The 24,641-nt window shown below is 44.1% G+C and overlaps 1 protein-coding gene across 5 annotated transcripts in view; it reads left to right on the top strand.

Annotated features, from left to right (window-relative positions):
* The first annotated feature begins 311 nt into the window (after nt 1-311).
* Nucleotides 312-24,641, top strand: part of LOC138651748 (myb-related transcription factor, partner of profilin-like) — a 47,978-nt gene continuing 23,648 nt past the window's right edge. The window contains exons 1-5 of one of the 5 annotated variants that reach the window (XM_069742207.1): nt 312-375; nt 11,049-11,208; nt 16,163-16,245; nt 17,952-18,437; nt 20,294-22,365. In XM_069742207.1, coding sequence (XP_069598308.1) covers nt 16,197-16,245; nt 17,952-18,437; nt 20,294-20,994 — 1,236 coding nt within the window. In that variant the 5' untranslated portion in view covers nt 312-375; nt 11,049-11,208; nt 16,163-16,196 and the 3' untranslated portion in view covers nt 20,995-22,365. Of the gene's footprint in view, nt 470-11,048; nt 11,209-16,162; nt 16,246-17,360; nt 17,426-17,951; nt 18,438-20,293; nt 22,366-24,641 lie in introns of those variants that run through there. The other 4 variants (XM_069742206.1, XM_069742209.1, XM_069742210.1 and 1 more) reach the window with 4 other exon arrangements.

Consider the following 24,641-nt stretch of genomic DNA (forward strand, 5'->3'; position numbering starts at 1 on the left):
TTGTGGTTTCATTGAACTTGTAAAGATTTTTTTTGCCGGCACTGTATATAGATAAGATTGTTACCCTTAAAGGGGCTATAGACTATTTTGAAAATTAATCACCATAGAAGGGAAAAAAGTGAAAAAGTGCTCGGTCGCAAAATGGAAGAGGGGAGTGGGTTTCGAACTGGTTAAACAGATCCAGTGCTGGGTGAGATATGTTGGTGGACTTTGGATGCCACCATGTGAGCAGCCTGTGTCTGAGAACAAAGTACATGTGATGAGGAGATTCGCTCTGGGCTGGGTGTGAATGGCTAATGCAGCCGTGACTCATTCTGACTGAAAGCGAAAGTAAAGGCTTCTCTTCTCCCTCGGCTCCGTGAAGAAGGCGACCACGTAAGTCTAGTGAGGATTTTCCTGTAAGCAAATGGGGGCGGGAGCGCGTGAACATACAAGAACTACAACTCCCAGAATTGACGCTTTATATACGGTAATGTATTCTTTTTTCTGTGTCAGAACTTCCCAGTGACGGAACATGGTTTTACTTCAGAAGTCGCGCTGGTAAGGGGTTACGCGTTTCTGGGCTGAGAATACGCCCCTAGACCTGTAAATCTCGCCATGACAGACGGTTCCTTTCGGTTAACATCTAGACCTCGTTTATCAAAGCTGGACAACTGCCTTTGTTGCCCATAGCAACCAATCACAACGCGGCTTTCACATTTTCAAAGCGGTGTAGCTCATTCGCACACCCTGGCGATGGCGTACTATTACGTCAGGGTGTGTGTATGGGATCCGCTGAGTTTGCTTCATATCGGACCGACCCCAGCAGTGATCACAGCTGAGCTCAACCATTTATGTGCTGCTGTTAATCACTGATAAGCGGTGGGGTTCCCAATGCTTCTGGGTTGCCATGGCAGCCAGGGATCTAATGAAGGGCCTAGGTCACTGCCATCTTAGTCCTCCTATGAAGTCTGTGATTTTCACCATGTTCTGCAATCACAGGTTCAAGGCTAAAAAAAAAAATAAAGTGCAAATCAGTTATTACGTGTGTTTCAAAATATTTCAGAAAAAAATATATAAAAAGCTGACATCAACGCTACCGACGATCGCTGCTGTTAACCTCTTAAATGCTGCTGTCAATTACTGTCAAAAACTTTAAGGTCTGAACTGGGATACAGACTGGTGTACATGCAACCTGTAAACGCACGTTCACACTGGACACTGAAAAAAACAAAAACAAAGACAGGAACATAATGATTAAATAGCCTGCAGTAAATAAATAATAATCTTTATTTTTTTATAATAATCTTTATTTTTTTTATATAGCGCTAACATATTCCGCAGCGCTTTACAGACACTGTCCCCGATGGGGCTCACAATCTAAATTCCCTATCAGTATGTCTTTGGAATGTGGGAGGAAACCAGAGAACCCGGAGGAAACCCACAGAGAACATCTCTGCAGATGTTGTCCTTGGTGGGATTTGTGTTATGACCCCAATGGCGAGGGTCTCAGAGGAACGTGGAAGTCTGCAAGATACAAAAATCCAGCTCATAGGGCAGTGGTAACTGGGTTGACCATATATCTACTCCTAACGCCAACACTAGAAGTAGCCGGGGGTCATACCTACGTTGATCCTAGATGACTCGCGCCAGCCGGAGAATCTAACTACCCCTAGTAGAGGAAAACAAAGACCTCTCTTGCCTCCAGAGAAAGGGACCCCAAAGCAGGATAGAAGCCCCCCACAAATAATAACGGTGAGGTAAGAGGAAATGACAAACACAGAAATGAACCAGGTTTAGCACAGAGAGGCCCGCTAACTAATAGCAGAATATAGAAAGGTAACTTATATGGTCAACAAAAAACCCTATCAAAAATCCACACTGGAAATTCAAGAACCCCCGAACCGTCTAACGGTCCGGGGGGAGAACACCAGCGCCCTAGAGCTTCCAGCAAAAGTCAGGATACAGATTAGGAACAAGCTGGACAAAAATACAAAACCAAAAACAAATAGCAAAAAGCAAAGTAAATGACTTAGCTGAATAGCCGGACCAGGATCAGTAGACAAGAGCACAGCAGATTAGCTCTGATAACTACGTTGCCAGGCATAGAACTGAGTGTCCAGGGAGCTTATAAAGCAACGCCCCTAACTAACGACCCAGGTGCGGATAAAAGGAAAGACAGAAAAACCAGAGTCAAAAAACTAGTAACCACTAGAGGGAGCCAAAAAGCAAATTCACAACAGTACCCCCCCCCTTAGTGAGGGGTCACCGAACCCTCACCACGACCACCAGGGCGATCAGGATGAGCGGCATGAAAGGCACGAACTAAATCGGCCGCATGAACATCAGAGGCGACCACCCAGGAATTATCCTCCTGACCATAGCCCTTCCACTTGACCAGGTACTGAAGTCTTCGCCTGGAGAGGCGAGAATCCAAGATCTTCTCCACCACGTACTCCAACTTGCCCTCAACCAACACCGGAGCAGGAGGCTCAGCAGAAGGAACTACAGGCACAACGTACCGCCGCAACAAGGACCTATGAAATACATTGTGAATAGCAAACGACACAGGAAGATCCAGACGAAAAGATACAGGATTAAGGATTTCCAATATCTTGTAAGGACCAATAAAACGAGGTTTAAATTTGGGAGAGGAGACCTTCATAGGAACAAAGCAGGAAGAAAGCCATACCAAATCCCCAACGCGTAGTCGGGGACCCACACCGCGGCGGCGGTTGGCAAAGCGCTGAGCCCTCTCCTGTGACAACTTCAAGTTGTCCACCACATGATTCCAGATCCGCTGCAACCTATCCACCACAGAATCCACCCCAGGACAGTCAGAAGACTCCACATGACCTGAAGAAAAGCGAGGATGGAAACCAGAGTTGCAGAAAAAAGGCGAAACCAAGGTGGCGGAACTAGCCCGATTATTAAGGGCAAACTCAGCCAACGGCAAGAATGTCACCCAATCGTCCTGATCAGCAGAGACAAAACACCTCAAATAAGCCTCCAAAGTCTGATTGGTTCGCTCCGTCTGTCCATTAGTCTGAGGATGGAAAGCAGACGAAAACGACAAATCAATGCCCATCCTACTACAAAAGGATCGCCAGAACCTGGAAACGAACTGGGATCCTCTATCTGACACAATATTCTCAGGGATGCCGTGCAAACGAACCACGTTCTGGAAAAACACAGGAACCAGATCGGAAGAGGAAGGCAGCTTAGGCAAAGGAACCAAATGGACCATCTTGGAGAAGCGATCACATATCACCCAGATAACAGACATGCCCTGAGATAGCGGAAGATCAGAAATGAAATCCATGGAGATATGTGTCCAAGGTCTCTTCGGGACAGGCAAGGGCAAGAGCAACCCGCTGGCACGAGAACAGCAAGGCTTAGCTCTAGCACAAGTCCCACAGGACTGCACAAATGACCGCACATCCCTTGACAAAGAAGGCCACCAAAAGGACCTGGCCACCAGATCTCTGGTGCCAAAAATTCCCGGGTGACCTGCCAACACCGAGGAATGAACCTCGGAAATGACTCTGCTGGTCCACTTATCCGGAACAAACAGTCTGTCAGGTGGACAAGACTCAGGCCTATCAGCTTGAAATCTCTGCAACACACGTCGCAGATCCGGAGAAATAGCTGATAAGATAACTCCATCCTTAAGAATACCAACAGGATCAGCGACTCCAGGAGCATCAGGCACAAAGCTCCTAGAAAGAGCATCGGCCTTCACATTCTTTGAACCTGGTAAATACGAGACAACAAAATCAAAGCGGGAGAAAAACAATGACCAGCGGGCCTGTCTCGGATTAAGGCGTTTAGCAGACTCGAGATACATCAGATTTTTGTGATCAGTCAAGACCACCACACGATGCTTAGCACCCTCGAGCCAATGACGCCACTCCTCAAATGCCCACTTCATGGCCAACAACTCCCGATTGCCCACATCATAATTTCGCTCGGCAGGCGAAAACTTCCTAGAGAAAAAGGCACAAGGTTTCATAACAGAGCAACCAGGGCCTCTCTGCGACAAAACGGCCCCTGCTCCAATCTCCGAAGCATCCACCTCAACCTGAAAGGGAAGTGAGACATCGGGCTGGCACAAAACAGGCGCCGAAGTAAACCGGCGTTTCAACTCCTGGAAAGCCTCCACGGCAGCAGGAGCCCAGTTAGCTACATCGGAGCCCTTCTTGGTCATATCCGTCAAAGGTTTCACAATGCTAGAAAAATTAGCGATAAAACGACGGTAGAAGTTAGCGAAACCCAAGAACTTCTGAAGACTCTTAACTGACGAGGGCTGAGTCCAATCAAGAATAGCTCGGACCTTGACCGGGTCCATCTCCACAGCAGAAGGGGAAAAAATAAACCCCAAAAAGGGAACCTTCTGTACACCAAAGAGACACTTTGAGCCTTTGACAAACAAAGAATTTTCACGCAAAATTTTAAAGACCAACCTGACCTGCTCCACATGCGAGTCCCAATCATCAGAAAAAAACAAAATATCATCCAGATAAACGATCAAAAATTTATCCAGATACTTCCGGAAAATGTCATGCATAAAGGACTGAAAAACTGAAGGCGCATTGGAGAGCCCAAAAGGCATCACCAAGTACTCAAAATGACCTTCGGGCGTATTGAATGCGGTTTTCCATTCATCACCTTGCTTAATGCGCACAAGGTTGTACGCACCACGAAGGTCTATCTTGGTGAACCACTTGGCACCTTTAATTCGGGCAAACAAGTCAGACAACAGCGGCAGAGGATACTGAAATTTGACAGTGATCTTATTTAAAAGCCGATAATCAATACAAGGCCTCAAAGATCCGTCCTTTTTAGCCACAAAAAAGAATCCTGCACCAAGAGGGGAAGAAGACGGACGAATATGTCCTTTCTCCAAAGACTCCTTGATATACGAACGCATAGCGGTATGTTCAGGTACCGACAGATTAAAGAGTCTTCCCTTAGGAAATTTACTGCCTGGAATCAAATCTATAGCACAGTCACAGTCCCTATGAGGAGGCAATGCACTGGACCTGGACTCGCTAAAGACATCCTGATAATCAGACAAATACTCCGGAACTTCCGAAGGCGTAGAAGAAGCAATAGACACAGGCAGGGTATCCCCATGAATACCACGACAGCCCCAACTAGAAACTGACATAGCCTTCCAGTCCAGGACGGGATTATGGGTCTGAAACCATGGCAGCCCTAAAACAACCAAATCATGCATTTTATGTAAAACAAGAAAACGTATCACCTCGCGGTGTTCAGGAGTCATGCACATGGTAACCTGTGTCCAATACTGCGGTTTATTTGCTGCCAATGGCGTAGCATCAATACCCCTAAGAGGAATAGGATTTTCTAATGGTTCAAGAGTAAAACCACAGCGCTTAGCAAATGACAGATCCATAAGACTCAGGGCAGCACCTGAATCTACAAACGCCATGACAGGATAAGACGACAGTGAGCAAATCAAAGTTACAGACAGAATAAATTTAGGTTGCAAATTTCCAGCGGTGACCGGACCAACAACCTTAGCTATACGTTTAGAGCATGCTGAGATAACATGTGTAGAATCACCACAGTAGTAGCACAAGCCATTCCGGCGTCTATGAATTTTCCGCTCATTTCTGGTCAGGATTCTATCACATTGCATTAAATCAGGTGTCTGTTCAGACAACACCATGAGGGAATTTGCGGTTTTTCTATCACATTGCACCGAATTAGGTGTCTGTTCAGACAACACCATGAGGGAATTTGCGGCCTTGCGCTCCCGCAATCGCCGGTCAATTTGAATAGCCAGTGCCATAGCATCATTCAGACCTGTGGGAATGGGAAAACCCACCATAACATCTTTAATGGCATCAGAAAGACCATTTCTAAAATTAGCGGCCAGTGCACACTCGTTCCAATGTGTCAGCACGGACCATTTCCGAAATTTTTGGCAATACACTTCAGCCTCGTCCTGCCCCTGAGACATAGCCAGCAGGGCCTTTTCTGCCTGAATCTCAAGATTGGGTTCCTCATAAAGTAAACCGAGCGCCAGAAAAAACGCATCAATATCAGCCAATGCCGGATCTCCTGGCGCCAGCGAAAAAGCCCAATCTTGAGGGTCACCCCGTAAGAACGAAATAACAATTTTTACTTGCTGAGCGGAGTCTCCAGATGAACAGGGTCTCAGGGACAAAAACAATTTACAATTATTCTTGAAATTCCTAAACTTAAACCTGTCTCCGGAAAACAGTTCAGGAATCGGTATCTTAGGTTCTGACCCAGAACTTCTGATAACATAATCTTGTATGCCCTGCACACGAGTAGCCAGCTGGTCCACACTTGTAATCAAGGTCTGGACATTCATGTCTGCAGCAAGCATAAGCCACTCTGAGGTAAAGGGGATGAAGAAAAAAAAAATGAGAGAGGAGAAAAAAAAACTCAGAATCTTCTTTCTTATAATCCCTCTTTTGCAATGCATTAAACATTTAATATAGGCCTGGCAAACTGTTATGACCCCAATGGCGAGGGTCTCAGAGGAACGTGGAAGTCTGCAAGATACAAAAATCCAGCTCATAGGGCAGTGGTAACTGGGTTGACCATATATCTACTCCTAACGCCAACACTAGAAGTAGCCGGGGGTCATACCTACGTTGATCCTAGATGACTCGCGCCAGCCGGAGAATCTAACTACCCCTAGTAGAGGAAAACAAAGACCTCTCTTGCCTCCAGAGAAAGGGACCCCAAAGCAGGATAGAAGCCCCCCACAAATAATAACGGTGAGGTAAGAGGAAATGACAAACACAGAAATGAACCAGGTTTAGCACAGAGAGGCCCGCTAACTAATAGCAGAATATAGAAAGGTAACTTATATGGTCAACAAAAAACCCTATCAAAAATCCACACTGGAAATTCAAGAACCCCCGAACCGTCTAACGGTCCGGGGGGAGAACACCAGCGCCCTAGAGCTTCCAGCAAAAGTCAGGATACAGATTAGGAACAAGCTGGACAAAAATACAAAACCAAAAACAAATAGCAAAAAGCAAAGTAAATGACTTAGCTGAATAGCCGGACCAGGATCAGTAGACAAGAGCACAGCAGATTAGCTCTGATAACTACGTTGCCAGGCATAGAACTGAGTGTCCAGGGAGCTTATAAAGCAACGCCCCTAACTAACGACCCAGGTGCGGATAAAAGGAAAGACAGAAAAACCAGAGTCAAAAAACTAGTAACCACTAGAGGGAGCCAAAAAGCAAATTCACAACAGATTTGAACCCAGGACTACCAGCGCTGCAGTGCTAACCACTACGTCACCATGCTGCCCAAATGAATAGCATAGTGCATGAAAATAATACACGGTACTTAGTTAACATGTTTTTGTATTTTAAAAAAAATGTGAAAGCCATCCCACCACTTCACGGTGACCACAATTGGGACAGTCCTATCTCTAATATTAAAAACCTTACCGTTTGTCAAGCGACGTGCATGTGCATAACGGCTGAGAAGGACTGGGCCCAACTAGTGGACACACAAACATGGAAGACCACATCAATATAATGTCCGGCTCAGAAAAAAGGCAGACCACAACTTTAAAACGACTAAGTTAGGACTGTCCCAGTTATGGTCACCATGAAGTGTGTTTCAGTCTATTTACACCACGTGCATATATGTCTGAGCTGGACATTATATTGATGTGGTCTCCCATGGCTGTGTGTCTACTGGCTGGGTCCAGTCCTTCTCAGCCCTTATCTACATGCATGTCACTTGACAAATGGTAAGGTTTTTAACCCCTTAACTCCCGAAGCTTTTTTTTGGTTTTGCATTTTCGTTTTTCGCTCCCCTCCTTCCCAGAGCCATAACTTTTTTTTATTTTCCCATCAATATGGCCACGTGATGGGCTTATTTTCTGCAGGACGACATGTACTTTTGAATAACACCATTGATTTTACTACGTCGTGTACTAGAAAATGGGAAAAAAATTCCAAGTGCAGTGAAATTGCAAAAAAAAGTGCAATCCCACACGTATTTTTTGTTTGGCTTTTTTGCTAAGCTCACCAAATGCTAAAACTGAGCTGCCATTATGATTCTCCAGGTCATTACGAGTTCATAGACACCAAACGTGTCTAGGTTCATTTTTATCTAAGTGGTGAAAAAAAGATCCAAACTTTGGTAAAAAAAAAAAAAAGGGCAATTTTCCGATACCCGTAGCGTCTCCAATTTTCATGATCTGGGGTCGGGTGAGGGCTTACGTTTTTATTTATACCATTTCGGTGCAGATATGATCTTTTGATCGCCCATTATTGAATTTTAATGTAATGACACGGCAACTAAAAAAAACGTAATTCTGGCATTTTGACTTTTTTTTTTATCGCTACACCATTTAACGATCAGGTTAATCCTTTTTTTTATTGATAGATTGGGCGATTCTGAATGCGGCGATACCAAATATGTGTAGGTTTGATTTTTGAATGGGGCAAAGGGGGGGGGTGATTTGTACTCTTATATTTTTTCATATTTTTTTTTCATATTTTTAAAAACATTTTTTTTTAACTTTTGGCATGCTTCAAGTAGCTGCCACAACTTGATCGGCTCTGCTACATAGAGGCAATGGTCAGATCACCTCTATATAGCAGATTTACTGACTTGCTATGAGCGTCAGCCACTGGGTGGCGCACACAGCAATCTAGCACTTACAACCATTTGGCTCTCAAGGAGACCTCAGGTTGTCATGCTGATGCACAGATGACCCCCGATCATGTGACGGGGGTTACCGGTGTGCGCATTGCTGGCCGGAAGCGCTTGTTAAATGCTGCTGTCAGAGTTTGACAGCAGGATTTAACTAGTTAATAGGCACGGGTGGATCGTGAATCCACCCACGCCTATTCCGGGCACATGTCATCTGTTCAAAACAGTTGACATGTCCCAGCTTTGAGGTGGGCTCACCGCCGGAGCCCACCTCAAAGCGGGGGATACTTCCATCGGCGTAATAGTATGTCCGATGGCAGTAAGGGGTTAATATTAGAGTTATGACTGTCCCAATTACGGTCACCGTGAAGTGGTGGGATGGTTTTTGAAATTTTTTTCAACAAAAAACATGCTAAGTATTGTATATTATTTTCATGCACTATTTACTGCAGGGTATTCAATTTTGTGTCTTTGTTATTTCTTTCAGTTACTGATAGCAGCATTTAAGCCATTCTATTTGGCTAGGCCCATAGGCCAAACCAGCAAGATGTAATTGTGGCAAGCTGATGGGGTTGTCATGATAGCAGGGGGCCTGCTGAAGACCCCCATGCCTGTCATGTTAATTCTTCTTTGACATACAATCATAGGATGGGCGTCACAGGAGACGGGCTGATCATGTCAAGGGTTATCTTTGCTCTGCCTCATTCTGGGTTCAAGTTTGCTATTTAGCTCTGCTGTATCCTGCAGGCAGTGTCAGTTATATTTTTGGCTTTCGGCGTGAGTATCTGACTCTGGAAGTACCCTGATTGGTCCTGCTGCTCTTTCTGAGCTTGTCAGTGTCTATACCTCCTTCCCTGCCCATCCTGTCTTAGTGTTTCCTTATCGCTTTTGGATTTCCCAGTATTTGACTCGGCTTTGACTCTGACTTGACTTTACCTCTGGTCCCTGGTACTTCTGCCTTTTGTCTGGTATTGACCCTTTGTCTCTCCACTGACTCTGTGCTTGTTTTTTCCCTTTGTACTGAGTGACGGTCTAGGTTTTGACTCGGCTTGTTTGACTATTCTGCTGCCACCTGGTGGTAGCTTCGCTGCAGCACCGCAGGTCTGCCCTTGAAGACTTGTTACTATCCTTCCACTATATTGCCATCTAGTGGTAGTTGCAGTTACCTGCACAGCTAGCTGCAGCAGGACATATATAGTATAAACGATCTAATGATTTCAGGTTCAAGACCCCTAAAGGGACTAAAAAAAATTTGAAAAATTTAAAAAAGTTTTTACAAATAAAAAAAGAGTAAAAACATAAAAAGCCATAAAAATTGAAATCAGCTGCCTTGTTCCCAATTAAAAATAAAGGTAAAAAAAATAATAAAATGAATTAAAAAATATTACCTTACATTTAGTATCGCAACGTCTGATCTATCAAAATATAAAATTGTTTAATCCGTACGATAAATGTCGTAAAAAAAACACATTTTTGTTGCTGCACCTCCTACAAAAAAATGGTATACAGAATTAATCAAAACATAGAATGGTACAAATAGAAACATCAGCTCGCAACGCCAAAAACAGGTCTATTGATGGAAAATAAAAAAATGTTGAATTATGGAGGCAGAAACCAAAGCTACTAAAATAGTTAAAAAATATATATACTGTATATAAAAATTTGCAATCACCGCAACAGTTCTGGCTTGGAGAATCATCCCGCAAGCTCATTTTTACTGCTAATTTAGTGCCTTAGGGTATGTGCACACGTCCGGAATGCATGCAGAATTTTCGCGTTTTTTTTTTTGTGGATTTTATGCGGATTTTTTTTGTGTTTTTTTCCCAGACACTCCAAATTCCATAATATAATGGGAAATCCACATAAAATCCGCAAAAATAATGAACATGATGCTTATTTTTCCGCAATGCGTTTGTTTTTTTTGCGGAAAAAAAAACGCATCATGTGCACAAAAAATTCGGAATGCATTCTAAATGATAGGATGCATATGTATGCGGATTTTTAGCGAAAAATCCTGAAGAAATCCAGACGTGTGCACATACCCTAAAAGGGGTTGTCCATATCTTGGACAACCCCTTCTAATTCCTCATATTTGGCCCCATTAAAATGAACATGGCATTGGCATCGGAGGTGAGTATAGGTGTTTTTATTGTAATGGGGCCAAACATCAGGAATGAGAAGTGGTTGTCTAAGTAGTTGACAACCTCTTTAAAAAATAACCAAAAATGAATGACAGAATTGTGTTTTTTTTTTACCACCTTATTGCACTTGGACTTGTTTTTTACTATTTTGTTTTATTTTTGGTGAACACGTGGAATAACAAAAAAAAATGTAAAAGGATAAATGTAAAAGTATATATTAAGGATAAAAATGTTTTATTAAAGGGTCAAAGAGAATATTTTCACTGCAAATATGATGAGTACAAAGTGCATGTGACGAGTGACGGAGAATCCTCTGGGTGTGGACGATTCTTAAGTCCTGACTCATTCTGACCGAAAGCGAAAGCGAAGGGTTTTCCTCCAGCTCCAAGAAGCAGCCGACCACGTAAGTTTAGTTTGGATTGTGGACTATGACTTTTTTTTTTATAAATGAGGGGTGGGAGTGTGTGATTGTATATGAACTACAACCCCCAACATTGCACGCCTTACTATAGAGAGTTATGCCCTGAGATGTATTGTCATTGGACGTCAGGATCCCAGATTCTCAACATCAGACCATTCGTTACAATGCAGAATTCCCGCCAGTAAGGGATCATCTGTTCTGACGCCCGGGGCGGGGGGATGAGTATACGCCTCTAGACCTGTGAACTCCTGGAGTTTATTTTACCATGTGATGTTCTGAAATAGAAGAATAAAATTCCAAATAAAGTGAAATAATGAAAAAAGAAATGCATTTCCCACATTGTTTTTAGGTTTTATTCTTAGAGCCTTCATTGTATGATACAATGAGCTGGTAGCGCAATTCCCCAGGCAGTTCGATTACAGCAATACCAAAGTCGTGTTGATTTTTGTTTTATTTTTTAAGTGGTAAAAAAAACTCCAAACTTTGTAAAAGTGATAAAAAATTCTGATTATTGTCAACTTTTCGCGGGATTCCTCTGTATTGTGCCATGACTTGGCTGTATTCCTATGGCTACGTTCACATTAGCGTTGCGCCGCCCTGCGTCGGCGACGCAACGCGCGACGCATGTTAAAACGCGCGCAAACGCGCGCAAAAGCGCGCGCGTTTTGCGACGCGTGCGTCGTTTTTGACGAAAATCGGACGCACAGAAAATGCAACTTGTTGCATTTTCTTGCGTCCGACGCTAGCGTCGGAAACGACGCACGTGGCGAAAAACGCCACCCAAAAAACGCACGCGTCCCCTATGTTAAACATAGGGGCGCGTCGCCGCTGCGTCGCCGCTGCGTCGCCGACGCAACATCGGCGCAACGCTAATGTGAACGTAGCCTATGTTCATCTCAGCAGATGAAAGGAAATGAGAGAGACTGAAAACTCATTTTAAAAGGGATCAAATTGGTATTAAAAAAAAATAAAATAAAAGATGCTCATCTTCACAGATCCCTCGCCTCTGTTCCTGGTTTCCTCGGATATCATTTATTGATTGATTTGATTAGAAGTGATTTACTATACAATGGTCTCAACAATCCTTCTATATTATTTCAAAACACTCTTTTTCGGTGATTACTCTGTATCTCCGTTCATACTGCACCCACACACAGAAATGATGCACCATTTGAAAGGTAAACTTGCCCCCTTCAGCAAGAAACTAGCCAAACAAACCACACATCCACGATGTGATCACAAAATACAGTTTAAACATTAATTTTCATAAACCTGCAGTAAGGAAAAATGACCTGCAGGTGGCACCACACTACCCCAAATCACACTACCGCAAAGCTGCTTACAGACATCACAAACAAATCCTAACATTTGCCTTGGGGGCTTTCCAGCTTGCAGAACTCCTTGCCCAGCAGATTTCAGGCACATTGGAGGATTGCATGCTTCACTGCAGGTGAGTCACATATGCAAACACATTTGTAAACATGCACTGCCTATTCAATTGCACACTTGCTCCCTTTATACTCCACCGTCACACACAAATGATACACCATTTCAAAGGTCAAATTACCTGCAGGTGGCATTTGCCTTGAGGTCTTTCCAGCTTGCCGAAGTGCTTGCCCAACCTATTTCAGGCAAATTTGAGGATTGCACACTTCACTGCAGGTGAGTCACATATGCAAACAAATTTGTAAACATGCACTGCTTTTTCAGTGATTACTTCGCCCCACACACACAAATGGTGAGTCACATATACAAACACATTTGTAAACATGCACTACTTTTTCGGTGATTACTTTGCACCATACACACACAAATAATACACCATTTGAAAGTTAAACTTGCCCCCTTCAGCAAGAAAAGACACAAACAAACCACACATTCACAATTTGATCAATAAATACAGTTTAAACATTCATTTTCAGAAACCTGCAGAAAAAAAAGCAATAATCTGCAGGTGGCACCACAACCTCAATACATTTTTTTAGCCTCTACTTATCAAACCAATTTATTGTATTACCAATCTACATATATACCGTATATACTCGAGTATAAGCCGAGATTTTCAGCCCAAATTTTTGGGCTGAAAGTGCCCCCCTCGGCTTATACTCGAGTCACGGTAGCGGTGGGGTCGGCGGGTGAGGGGGAGAGGGCGCTGAGGTATACTTACCTAGTCCCAGCGATCCTCGCGCTGTCCCTGCCGTCCCACGGGCTTCGGCGCTGCAGCTTCTTCCTCTCTTCAGCGGTCACGTGGGACCGCTCATTAGAAAAATGAATAGGCGACTCCACCTCCCATAGGGGCGGAGCCGCCTATTCATTTCTCTAATCAGCGGTGCCGGTGACCGCTGATAGAGAAAGAAGCTGCGGCACCGAAGACAGCTGTGACAGGCGGGGACAGCGCGAGGATCGCCAGGACTAGGTGAGTATGTTATATTCACCTGTCCACGTTCCAGCCGCCGGGCGCCGATCCATCTTCCCGGCGTCTATCTGCGCTCTGACTGTTCAGGTCAGAGGGCGCGATGACGCACTAGTGTGCGCGGCGCCCTCTGCCTGATCAGTCAGAGCAGAGAGACGCCGGGACCGGATGCTGGGAGCTGCAATCAGCGAGGTGAGTATGGCTTTTTTTTTTTTTTATTGCAGCAGCAGCGGCCATGGCACAGACTTATACCGAGCATCTATGGGGCAATATGAACGCAGCAGAGCACAGTATGGGGCAGATATGGGGATATATGAACGCAGCAGAGCACAGTATGGGGCAGATATGGGGATATATGAACGCAGCTACTGATGTCTCAATTAATTTTACTTTTATTGGTATCTATTTTTATTTTTGAAATTCACCGGTAGTTGCTGCATTTCCAACCTAGGCTTATACTCGAGTCAATAAGTTTTCCCAGTTTTTTGTGGCAAAATTAGGGGGGTCGGCTTATACTCGGGTCGGCTTATACTCGAGTATATACGGTAAATACCTCTCTGTGTTCATCATCTCATTAAATACATTAACATTTGACCAGCTTCATTTTCCTGAAATTGCCTGCTCCCCTGACAACCAATGTGCGAAAATTTTGCACCGCCAACTAGTACAGTTATATTATTGGAACAACCTGTAAGGTCACTGCATTTGTCATATCAGTCCACATGTTTGCATATGTGTCACAGGTGGTGGACAGTGGGCAAATTTCGAACTGCAACTCATAAATCGTTAAAGGCCGTGGACACCTTTAAGAAGGAAAACTATTTTTTATAAGTTAGTGGTTGCCATTAATTAATAAAATTGCACTAAGTTTAAATCTTCGATCTTCACTCCTTTCAAAATCAAACCCTTGATATGCTGGATGTGATCATATCTGTGTGTCTCTCCCAGTAATATAGGCTGGATGTGAGCTCTGTGTGTCTCTCCCAGGAATATAGGCTGGATGTGAGGTCTGTGTGTCTCTCCCAATAATATAGTCTGGATGTGAGCTCTGTGTGTCTCTCCCAGTAATATAGGCTGAATGTGAGCTCTGTGTGTCTCTCCCAATAATATAGTCTGGATGTGAGCTCTGTGTGTCTCTCCCAGTAATATAGGCTGGATGTGAGCTTTGTGTCTCTCCCAGTAATATAGGCTGGATGTGAGCTCTGTGTGTCTCTCCCGGTAATATAGGCTGGATGTGAGCTCTGTGTGTATCTCCCAGTAATATAGTCTGGATGTGATCATATCTGTGTGTCTCTCCCAGTAATATAGGCTGGATGTGAGCTTTGTGTCTCTCCCAGTAATATAGGCTGGATGTGATCATATCTGTGTGTCTCTCCCAGTAATATAGGCTGGATGTGAGCTGTGTGTCTCTCCCAGTAATATAGGATGGATGTGAGCTCTGTGTGACTCTCCCAGTAATATAGGATGGATGTGAGCTTTGTGTCTCTCCCAGTAGTATAGGCTGGATGTGAGCTCTGTGTGTCTCTCCCAGTAATATAGGCCGGAGGTGAGCTCTGTGTGTCTCTCCCAGTAATATAGGCTGGATGTGAGCTCTGTGTGTCTCTCCCAGTAATATAGGCTGGATGTGAGCTCTGTGTGTCTCTCCCAGTAATATAGGCTGGATGTGAGCTCTGTGTGTCTCTCCCAGTAATATAGGCTGGATGTGAGGTCTGTGTGTCTCTCCCAGTAATATAGGCTGGATGTGAGATCTGTGTGTCTCTCCCAGTAATATAGGCTGGATGTGAGATCTGTGTGTCTCTCCCAGTAATATAGGCTGGATGTGAGGTCTGTGTGTCTCTCCCAGTAATATAGGCTGGATGTGAGCTCTGTGTCTCTCCCAGTAATATAGGCTGGATATAAGCTCTGTGTGTCTCTCTCAGTAACATATAAAGAAACACCATGAGCACAGCTATGAGGTGGTGCTAAGGTTAGGTTCCCAAACCATCAATGTAATAAATTTACACCTAGCACTCAACTTGGATGCATTGAGACAAAATTTATTGTAGTACTCGAAAAACGTTTCGGTCCAAAAGAACCTTCTTCAGTAACGTTTTGTACTGGGCATGTGGAGTACGTGGCTCTCAAATGAGAGTTCGGATGTGCTGGGCGTTGTAACGGGAGCCCATAGCGAGTAGAGAATGAAACTGGTCTGTGCGTGTGAGTCGGGTATTCGCGACACCGGACGCAGTGGATTCTACGAGGGAGTAGAAAAGAGAAGGAAGAGGGAGGAAAGAGTCGCAGGAGCTCTGACAGATTTGTGATGTTTGCAGAGCACTCAGCTAAAGCACTAACAGACACTATGCAACAGCCAAATCATAGAAAAAAATGAATTAATACTATTTAAATACTGTAGTTGCAGAACTTTACATTTGGGGAGAAAATGAGCAATAAGAAAAAATATTTGCCAAGTTGCACAAAGCATGTAACTATAATAATAACAACTATATTCTTGTCACTTTTATCACTTTATTTTATTTCTATCAGGTCTCTGTACAACTTATATTGGGTGAAGAGACTCATGAAAATTACAGATTTTTTCCAATCTTCAAAACCCTTCAGCAACAAAGGTAAGTGCTGAACCACTTGTTTAAGATGTAATGTATCAATGTGATAAAACCGGGCTGATGACAAAACCTAAGCATGTAAGGCTCGCTCACAAGAGTGTATATATCAGATGAGTGCTATGCAATGTTTTATCGGACCAATGTTATTCTATGGGTCAGTGCTGATCAGCGTTTCTTTTCTCATATTGACTCAGCTTGAGAAAAAAAATCGCTGCAAATCGGATATCACTCAGCCATTCAAGCCTATGGGTGCATGGAAAACGTGATTGCACTCGAATGACATCAGAGCGCAGTCCGATTTCCGCAGACTCATAGAATTGAGAACATGGAGAGATTATGTTCTCCATCTACTCCTCATCTGTGCTTTGACTCTCTCATCCGAGATAATCGGATCACACCAAGTTGATACTTGGCTCAAACTCGGATCACAGTTTGACCGGAGTTTCATTAACATATGCAACAGATCTCTCCATTCACTTGCATGGGCAATACTCAAAAACTATTAACTAAATGGGAGGCGTCACACGTGCACGGAAAAATGTGAACACCCAACTAGTTGTTAGTAAATTGTAGGCCGCGAAAGCACAACTCTCTCCATTTATTAGTATAGAAGCTCTTAGTATTGTGCCAAGCACACTTGTGATGCACTTTTCTATACAAATGAATGGAGAGAGTCGCGCATGCACGGAGAGAGTGGAACAAGCCTTGCAGGTCACATCCTTTAGCCAATATTAAGAAAAATTCTAAAACTCAGGATGAAAGCAGATTTTTGAAGAGAGCTGTTGAGAAAAAATAGAGTCCTCTCGTTTGGGAGGGATAAGAGATGAAATATTTTGTGAATTGCTATTCTGGGTAGGGCATCACTCCTACTTTCATTAACTGGAATCTATAGAAAAAAAGGAGTTGCCATTTTGCTAAAAATGTTGGCCAAAATTCACTAAGAAACTATAGCATTTATGCAAGGTGCACAACTTGCTTCTCTCTGTAGTGCTCAGTGAATACCAACTATGCCTTTAACTATTATTACTGCCATATGTATTGTAGCAAAACCAGGTAGGACAGGGTTAAGTCCTAGCTCTGCATTATTTGATTACACCTGACTATTTTTTTTTTACTAGAAGTAGGGCCTGTGTTCACTAGGCGTGAAATTCTGCTGGATGGAGCAGAGGCGAGTGTGCTGCTGGTGAGTGACCAGTCAAAATGTGAGCTGTAGCAGAAAGAGAGACGTGCAGGGGTCTCATTTTTAATTGAGACAGCATTGGTCAGCTTGGAAAGCTGAGCAGTCTGTGTGTTGGAGCTGCAGGGTAATGTCTGGAAGCTGCAGCTTGCTTAATGTGAACTGTGACTGGACTTCAACACTTCTGATTTTCGCTCGAAGCTGCTGGAGCTCAGGCCGAAGGAGATCCCGAGACTGGTGGGATTGGGCCTTCTCTGTCTATGAAGTTTTCTCTGGGAGAAAGGACTGTAAACTGTTCGGATGAACTGCATTCAGATATATGTGCCTGCTGAATGATCTTTTTATTTGCTCTCATACCTTTGTGCCCAGAAGAGGCTGTTTTTGGTTTTGGATGTGAATCCCTTGGAGTTTTATGAAAGCAATAAAATTGCACATGAACGCTACCTTACGCTTACCTGAGAGTGTGCATCACTACACTATACATGTTGTAATTTTCTGCCACATTACATGACCTATTTGTTGCATCCCTCAGGAAAAGAGTCACCGGTCTGTACCACAGCCATCAACAACGCAGAACAACAGGAGGAAAGTATGGCTCTCCCCGGGATAAGTGGAACGATCACAATACAAACACCCAGGAAAAAAAGGGAAAGGTTTAGTGATGCCGAGAACCAGAAACTCGTAGACACAATCCTAGCGCACATTGAGAAACTCTTTGGGCCTAAACCAGTCAACGTGTCTGGCAGAGCGGCCATCTGGGATGAGGTGGTGAAGGAGGTTAATAAAATAGGTGGCATGAGGCGCACAGTCCAAGAATGCAAGAAGCGATGGCATGACTATAGGAGGAAAATCAAGCAAGTTATTGATAATTTGAAGGAGCAGTTATGGATGGGTGGCCCGACGGTGCCTCTTTCCGATGTCTTCACTGAACGGCAGCTAAGGGTCGCTCAGTTTTTTAAATTGGATGCCAGTGACGCCCCAAGAAATGAAACGCATCACGAATCTTCATCGGATATCGGTAAATATATCATAACATCCTCACTCATGGCCAAGGACAAACTATTGAAGGCGTTGGGTTGTCCACGGCTGAGATAGTTGTTGACCTGACATCTGCTATATCTATCACAACTCTAAAGTGGTTTCCCAATCTCAATAACTGATGGTCTTCGCTACTACATGCCACCAACTTGTGATCCCTATGAGTCCAAACTCTCCTGACAATGAAACGACAGCAGATCTGATAAACCACTGAGTTCTCTTCACAGCCAATCCGTAACGGCTACCCTCGAGGGTCATAGAAACATCATTTTTTAAAAATCAGACTTTTTAAAAAATATTATACAACCCCTAAAATGGGTTGTAGAGGGCTGCTCCACTTCCCTTACATTAAGGACCTTTCCTTAAGGTAGATCATTGATATCAGATGAGTGGGAGCCGGCACCCAGCACCGCCATCAATCAGCTGTTCTTGGCGCCAGCAGTGGCCACATGTTAGTTGTTGCTAAGCTTAACAGCCCCGACAATTGTGCAGCGGCCGCTGGCGGGTAATACAGACCAATTCCTTTTTACCTGGCAGCGGCCACTACACATTTGAAGGGCTCAGCTGTTCAGCTTGACAACTGCCAACGACCTGGTTCTGCCAGAATCGAGAACAGCTGATCAGTGGGGGTCCCTAAGAATCTGATATTGATGATCTATCTTGTGGAAAGGTCCTTAACATAAGAGTAGTGGAGCAACCCTTTAAATAACTTCCAAAGAAGTACAACAATAAAACAAAACTTTATTCCATAGCTTTTATTTTATATTAGAGGAAACTTTTTTCAGATAATTCACTTAAGCTTACACGAAACCTAGACAAGTATGAGTAGATGAAATAATCTATCTTAGATTTGTGCAAACGGATTTCCAGCCATATTGGTAATCAGTGACTCCCGGACCCGAACTCTCTTCCTACCTGGAGGCATTGACCTCTTTTGATGTGTACGTCATAATTGCAGCATGATGTGGCACAAGGCGTACAAATCAGAGGACACACCAGGAACGCCGGTAGGTAGAAAGAGGTTCACTGAGCTCAGGTTCGACTGCCACGGACTACCGACATGGCTGCTAAACTATAGTGCTACAAATCATTTTGATCATTTTTAATTTAGTATTCCCGCTCCCCCCAAAAAAAGAGGTTATACCCCCACTGATCAGTTCCAGTTCCAGTACAGATCACTTGACTGGTGACTGGCTGATGTCCTTCACCTTAGCCAATGAATTGTCCGACTAAAGACTGGGCAGTGGGGGGAGGCTCCTGCTGCAGCCAACTGTCTAAGGCCGGGTACACATTGTGTTAACAGCAGCCCGATCAACACATATGTTAATGGGCTGCTGTTAACGCAAGTGCCGGTATGGCAGCGCGCTAGCGCAGATAGAGCATCTGCTAGCTCTATCTGCGCTAGCGGTGACGGACCCGAAAAACGCTGCAGCCTGCGTCTCGGGGTCCGTCACTCAATGACGGCACATAGCTAGCGCACGCCCATTGGATTCAATGGCGGCGTTAACGGACTGCGTTACACCGCGTTATGCCACGGTGTAACGTAGTCCATCTAACGGACGGGTTTAACGCAGTGTGAACCCAGCCTTAGAGCCACACGTTGATCAGTGAAAAAAACGAGGAGCGACAAGTCTGAGATCCGGAGACCCAACAAGATGATTTCTTTATATATTATTAATTCTAAAAATGAGACATAATATAATTGAAAAAAAGTAGATTAATGGAGGAAGAGCAGGGATATTTTTTTTATTTTCTTGTGGATTTTTGTGTTTACTGTTCTTTTAAAACAATACACTATGTTAATCCATATTTCTTCTTTTTACTTGTTTCTTTTAGGAGAATGTGTTTCATCTAATGACTCTGCGCTTTCCTCCACCTTTATCATCGAGTCTGATGATGAAATAATGCCCAGCCAGAACAAACCCCTTTTGCCAATGACTTCCTTACCAAGTACCAGTCATCAGGATAAGTTCATTTCTCAGTCTCACGAGGAGCCTGAAGCTGCAAAAAAAACAAGAGATCCTCCTAGCAATACCAAGGCAGCAGATAAGCCCATACCGCCATATACTGCCCCCGAGTCCCAACTACTATTGGAGACTCAGATGGATCAGTTAGCGGCTCAGCAAAAGGATATGATGGAGGCGTTAAAAAGCATTCAGAAGACTGCAACCAAGAGTCTGAACGTCCAGAACAAAATGTACAACCTTGTAAAGGTCAGCTTTCTAGAGCTGCAGAAAACCCTTCTATCTGGTCAAAAGACATCGCGTGATCGCAGCGGGATCTTGGAACTCAGTCTGAACAGTCTCCACGCTAAACTGGACGAGATGAACAGCGCCCTCAGAGTCCAACAGCTTCAAGAAATGATGTCCAGTGATGAGTCAGAGCTGAGCGGCACCCAAGAGATCAGATCTACTCCTACCGCTGCGTACGCACCAGCAGCAACGTCTACACCTACCAATACTCAAGCAAGGAAGAGGCCATCGGACCAGTCCGCTTCACCGATGGATTCAATGAAAAAGAAAAAAATATCAAAATGAAAGTCATAAAAAAAGAAAAGGAGGGGATTAAGGATGGAATCACTGGAATATATTCATAAAAAAGGAGGGGACTAAGGATGCAAGTGCTGCGATATAGTCATAAAAAATGAATAGAAGGGGATTAAGGATGTAAGTGTTGGGATTAAGGATATAAGTGTTGGAATCTAGTCATAAAAAAAGGAAAAGGAGGGGATTAAGGATGGAAGTGCTGGGATATATTACATTTTTTGTGCTCTTTCTGTATTTAGTGCATCTTTAACAGGTTGTCCAGGCAAAATAAAAAATTAAGGCAGAATAAGTGATATTCTCCTTAGAAATTACCGTGATCTAGCTGAGGCTACTACAAGATTTATGTTCATGGTGGGAGACGTCACCGTTCAAGCAGCATCATGACCGCTGTAGCCTTTGATTAGCCAACAAGGTCAGATGACTATGCGGTGCAGCGGTGCTGCTGCTTGAACGGTGATGTATCCCACCATGAACATAGACCACAGAATGACTTCAGTTTTATCAAGTGTCAGGAGACAAGCATGTCACTAGAACTAATGTTTTACTATACCAAGCTGTAGAATAAAAAACAACTTTCATTTTGCCCGAACATCCCCATTAAAGGGGCTGTTCACCTTTTGGGATTTTTTTTTTAAATAGGCATGTTTTGGGGGCATTTTTATAATGGATCTGTGTCCATTCTGAGAAACCCAGTGTATGTCCAAGTCTCAAACCGTCAGCTTTTCATGAAGAATATTTTTTTTTTTGCATTTCTCCGTGTATCGTCCTTTGCTTTTGGTAGATAGTGAACACTTCATGTTTTTGCATTTGCTGTAGTATCATCCAGTGTTTGTCTGGAAGTGACTCTGCAAGGACTGGGAACACTTTACTCTATGTAGTGTATTTTATCAGAATTTTACCCATGTGAAGATTTATATACTGGAATATATGGATGGAGCTGTCGTCTAATTATAACCCCAATAATATGAGGAAAGTTTTGCGCTCAATTTGAATTATTATTATTGGAGATGAGTGAGCATTAAAATGCTCAGGTGCTCATTGCTCGAACTGGGCAATTCCTAATACTCAGATGCTCATTTCGAGTAACGAGTATAATGGGAGTCAATGGGAAATCTGAGCATTTTTCCAGGAGACCCTACAAAGAGGTCTGGGGAGCAGTGAAAGTGTTGAAATGGATGGAAAAAATGCTGAATGGAAGGAGAACAAGATGGGAAGACCTGTGGAAGCATCTCTGACTCCCAGATCGCTGCTGAGAATAATGGTGTCACACTTTTACTCTACTTTACGGACTGACAATAAGACATTCCAATTCAACGAGAAATTGCATTTTACAGGAAAAAAAATAAAATGTTAAGACACATTTTTCCTGTATAAAGACTTGTATGTAAAGCAAAATTTAAAAGGGATTTTTTTAAAATTATAATATAAGAAAACCAAAATTGATTTTTTAAATTAACAAATTGGAAATTTTAGTGTAATTTATGAAGGAAGCAAGAACTGCCAAAAATGAGGGACTCAGATACACCCTGTATTAGACATAAAGGAGGGTCTAATACACATTCTGTTCAAATTGTCAACTCCTACACTCATAAAGGCTATGCAAATCCTGCCAAAAATTACAAGCAGGATTGTCCATACACTCTTGAGGGCCCCAACTGTATTGTCTCATTCAAATATTGTCAAGAAAGTGTAGTTGTGGTACTCCTAAAGGCTTTTGAAAAGCGCAAAACCAATACAAAATTATAAGTAGAGTCATCCATATACCCTAGAAGTCAACTGTAATGTGCTGCTGCAGTGCAGTATAGAGCAACCTCCACCAGGGGGTGCTGGTTAAGGAAAAGAGGTTGTACACACAGCGCAGCAACACTGAACAACAACACAGGTGTCACAGGTAATGAAAGAGACGTGAGACAGGCCAAGGTCATACACAAAGATAGCAGCACGGTACAGAAGGGGCGAGCAGAGAATAGTCGGGGACAAGCAAGAAGTCAGAGCCTACTGGGAACGTGGTAACCAAAATGTGAGATGTAAGACGGAGTTGGGGTACAAGCCAGAGGTCAGAACAAGTCATAAACGGGTGCAGGCAGTCAGAGGCAAAAAGGAACACTAGTACAAGTATCCAGGTCAGGTGCTCAAACCGTGCAGCATGAACTATAGCTGACACTGGCTCACAAGCTGCAGAGGACTTAAATAGCTCAGCCAGCTTCAAAGTGAGGCAGAGGGGATTAACTCCCACATAACCAGTCCAGAGATAAGACAGCTGAACACAACCTCAGAAATGGATCATGACATCAACAACTAGCAGGCCTCATTCAAATAAACAACAGTAAAAACACTTTATATGCTTCTATGATCTGGTGGTGTCTAAAAGTCAGGTCTACGCCAGGATTTGATCATTGTTACCAGAGTGAGCCTCTCAGCACTTTCTGTTGACAGGTGAAAGGGTCTGTCTGTCATGACCCCCATGTGGCACTAAAAATCCGCTCAGGCAGGATGCTAGCGGCAGGGCAGCACAACACCTCCAAGTCATAGAGGGGCAGGTCATGTCCAGCTTTGTGACCCAATAGCTGACGGTTGCAGAGGAATTAGGAAGTTGTTAGGGCTGGCGGAATGCACCGAGTAAATATAGAGATGTTATTTGGTGCGTTCGCAGCCCGGGGTCCACCGTGCAGGAAAAGAACCTGCTGCTGGCAAACAGCGGCACAATATGGCGGTAGAAGCGAACTCTGTTGCTTCACAGAGTCGCTATAAGGAAAGGACTGTGTCCTGTTAAACTCCACAGGAATACACAGTAACTGCTGAGCAGATAGCAGCTTGTGGTCACGCAGTCCAGGAGGCAAACATACAATCTCCTCACCGGAGGAGCCGGTATTCTAGTGGCTTATTTCAGCCGGGGCCCTGTAACCAAACACACAATCTCCTCACCGGAGGTGCCGGTATTCTAGTGGCTTATTTCAGCCGGGTCCCTGAATACACACAAGCGTGACCACACTGGCGCAAAACTCATGTCATGCATTGATACTAGCGCATGGCCGTGCGGCCATGCGAGCCTTATATAGCTGCAGCAAGTAAAAGACCTTCCTAGAAGGACCAATGAGAGACTGCCATACCTGAGCATGTGACCCTAGATCTCCACTGAGAGATCTTACCCTGGGCATGCTCAGTGTGTGAAAAGCAGGAGTTAGTCCTAGCAGCTATAGGACCTTCCTACCATGTGACCCTCGATCTCCACTGAGAGATCTTACTCAAGGCATGCTCAGAATGAGAAAAGCAGGACTTAGTCGCAGAAGCATCTGCTCGCCGCTGCCCAGCACTGACTTCAATGGCAGAAGCAGGAAAGGCAGCAGTAACTCTTTGTACAGAGTGGGACTGAGCAAGACGCTTGGACTGACGTCTCCGCTGAGCAGGCTCAACTGCGGCAGGAGAGGAATGGGAGACCGCAGCGGAGATGGCCCGAGATTCCCCCTGTGCAGAGGCGGGAACTCGACCCCTAACATTACCCCCCTCCTAGGGCCTCCCCCTCCTTGGACCTCGCTACGCTCAAAGGCAGCAATGAGCTGCGGAGCCTGAATGTGCTCAGCAGGCTCCCAGGACCTGTCCTCAGGACCATAACCCTTCCAGTCCACCAAATAAAATTT

Source organism: Ranitomeya imitator, chromosome 10 (assembly GCF_032444005.1).
Source record: "Ranitomeya imitator isolate aRanImi1 chromosome 10, aRanImi1.pri, whole genome shotgun sequence".
NCBI classification, from domain to species: Eukaryota; Metazoa; Chordata; class Amphibia; order Anura; family Dendrobatidae; genus Ranitomeya; species Ranitomeya imitator.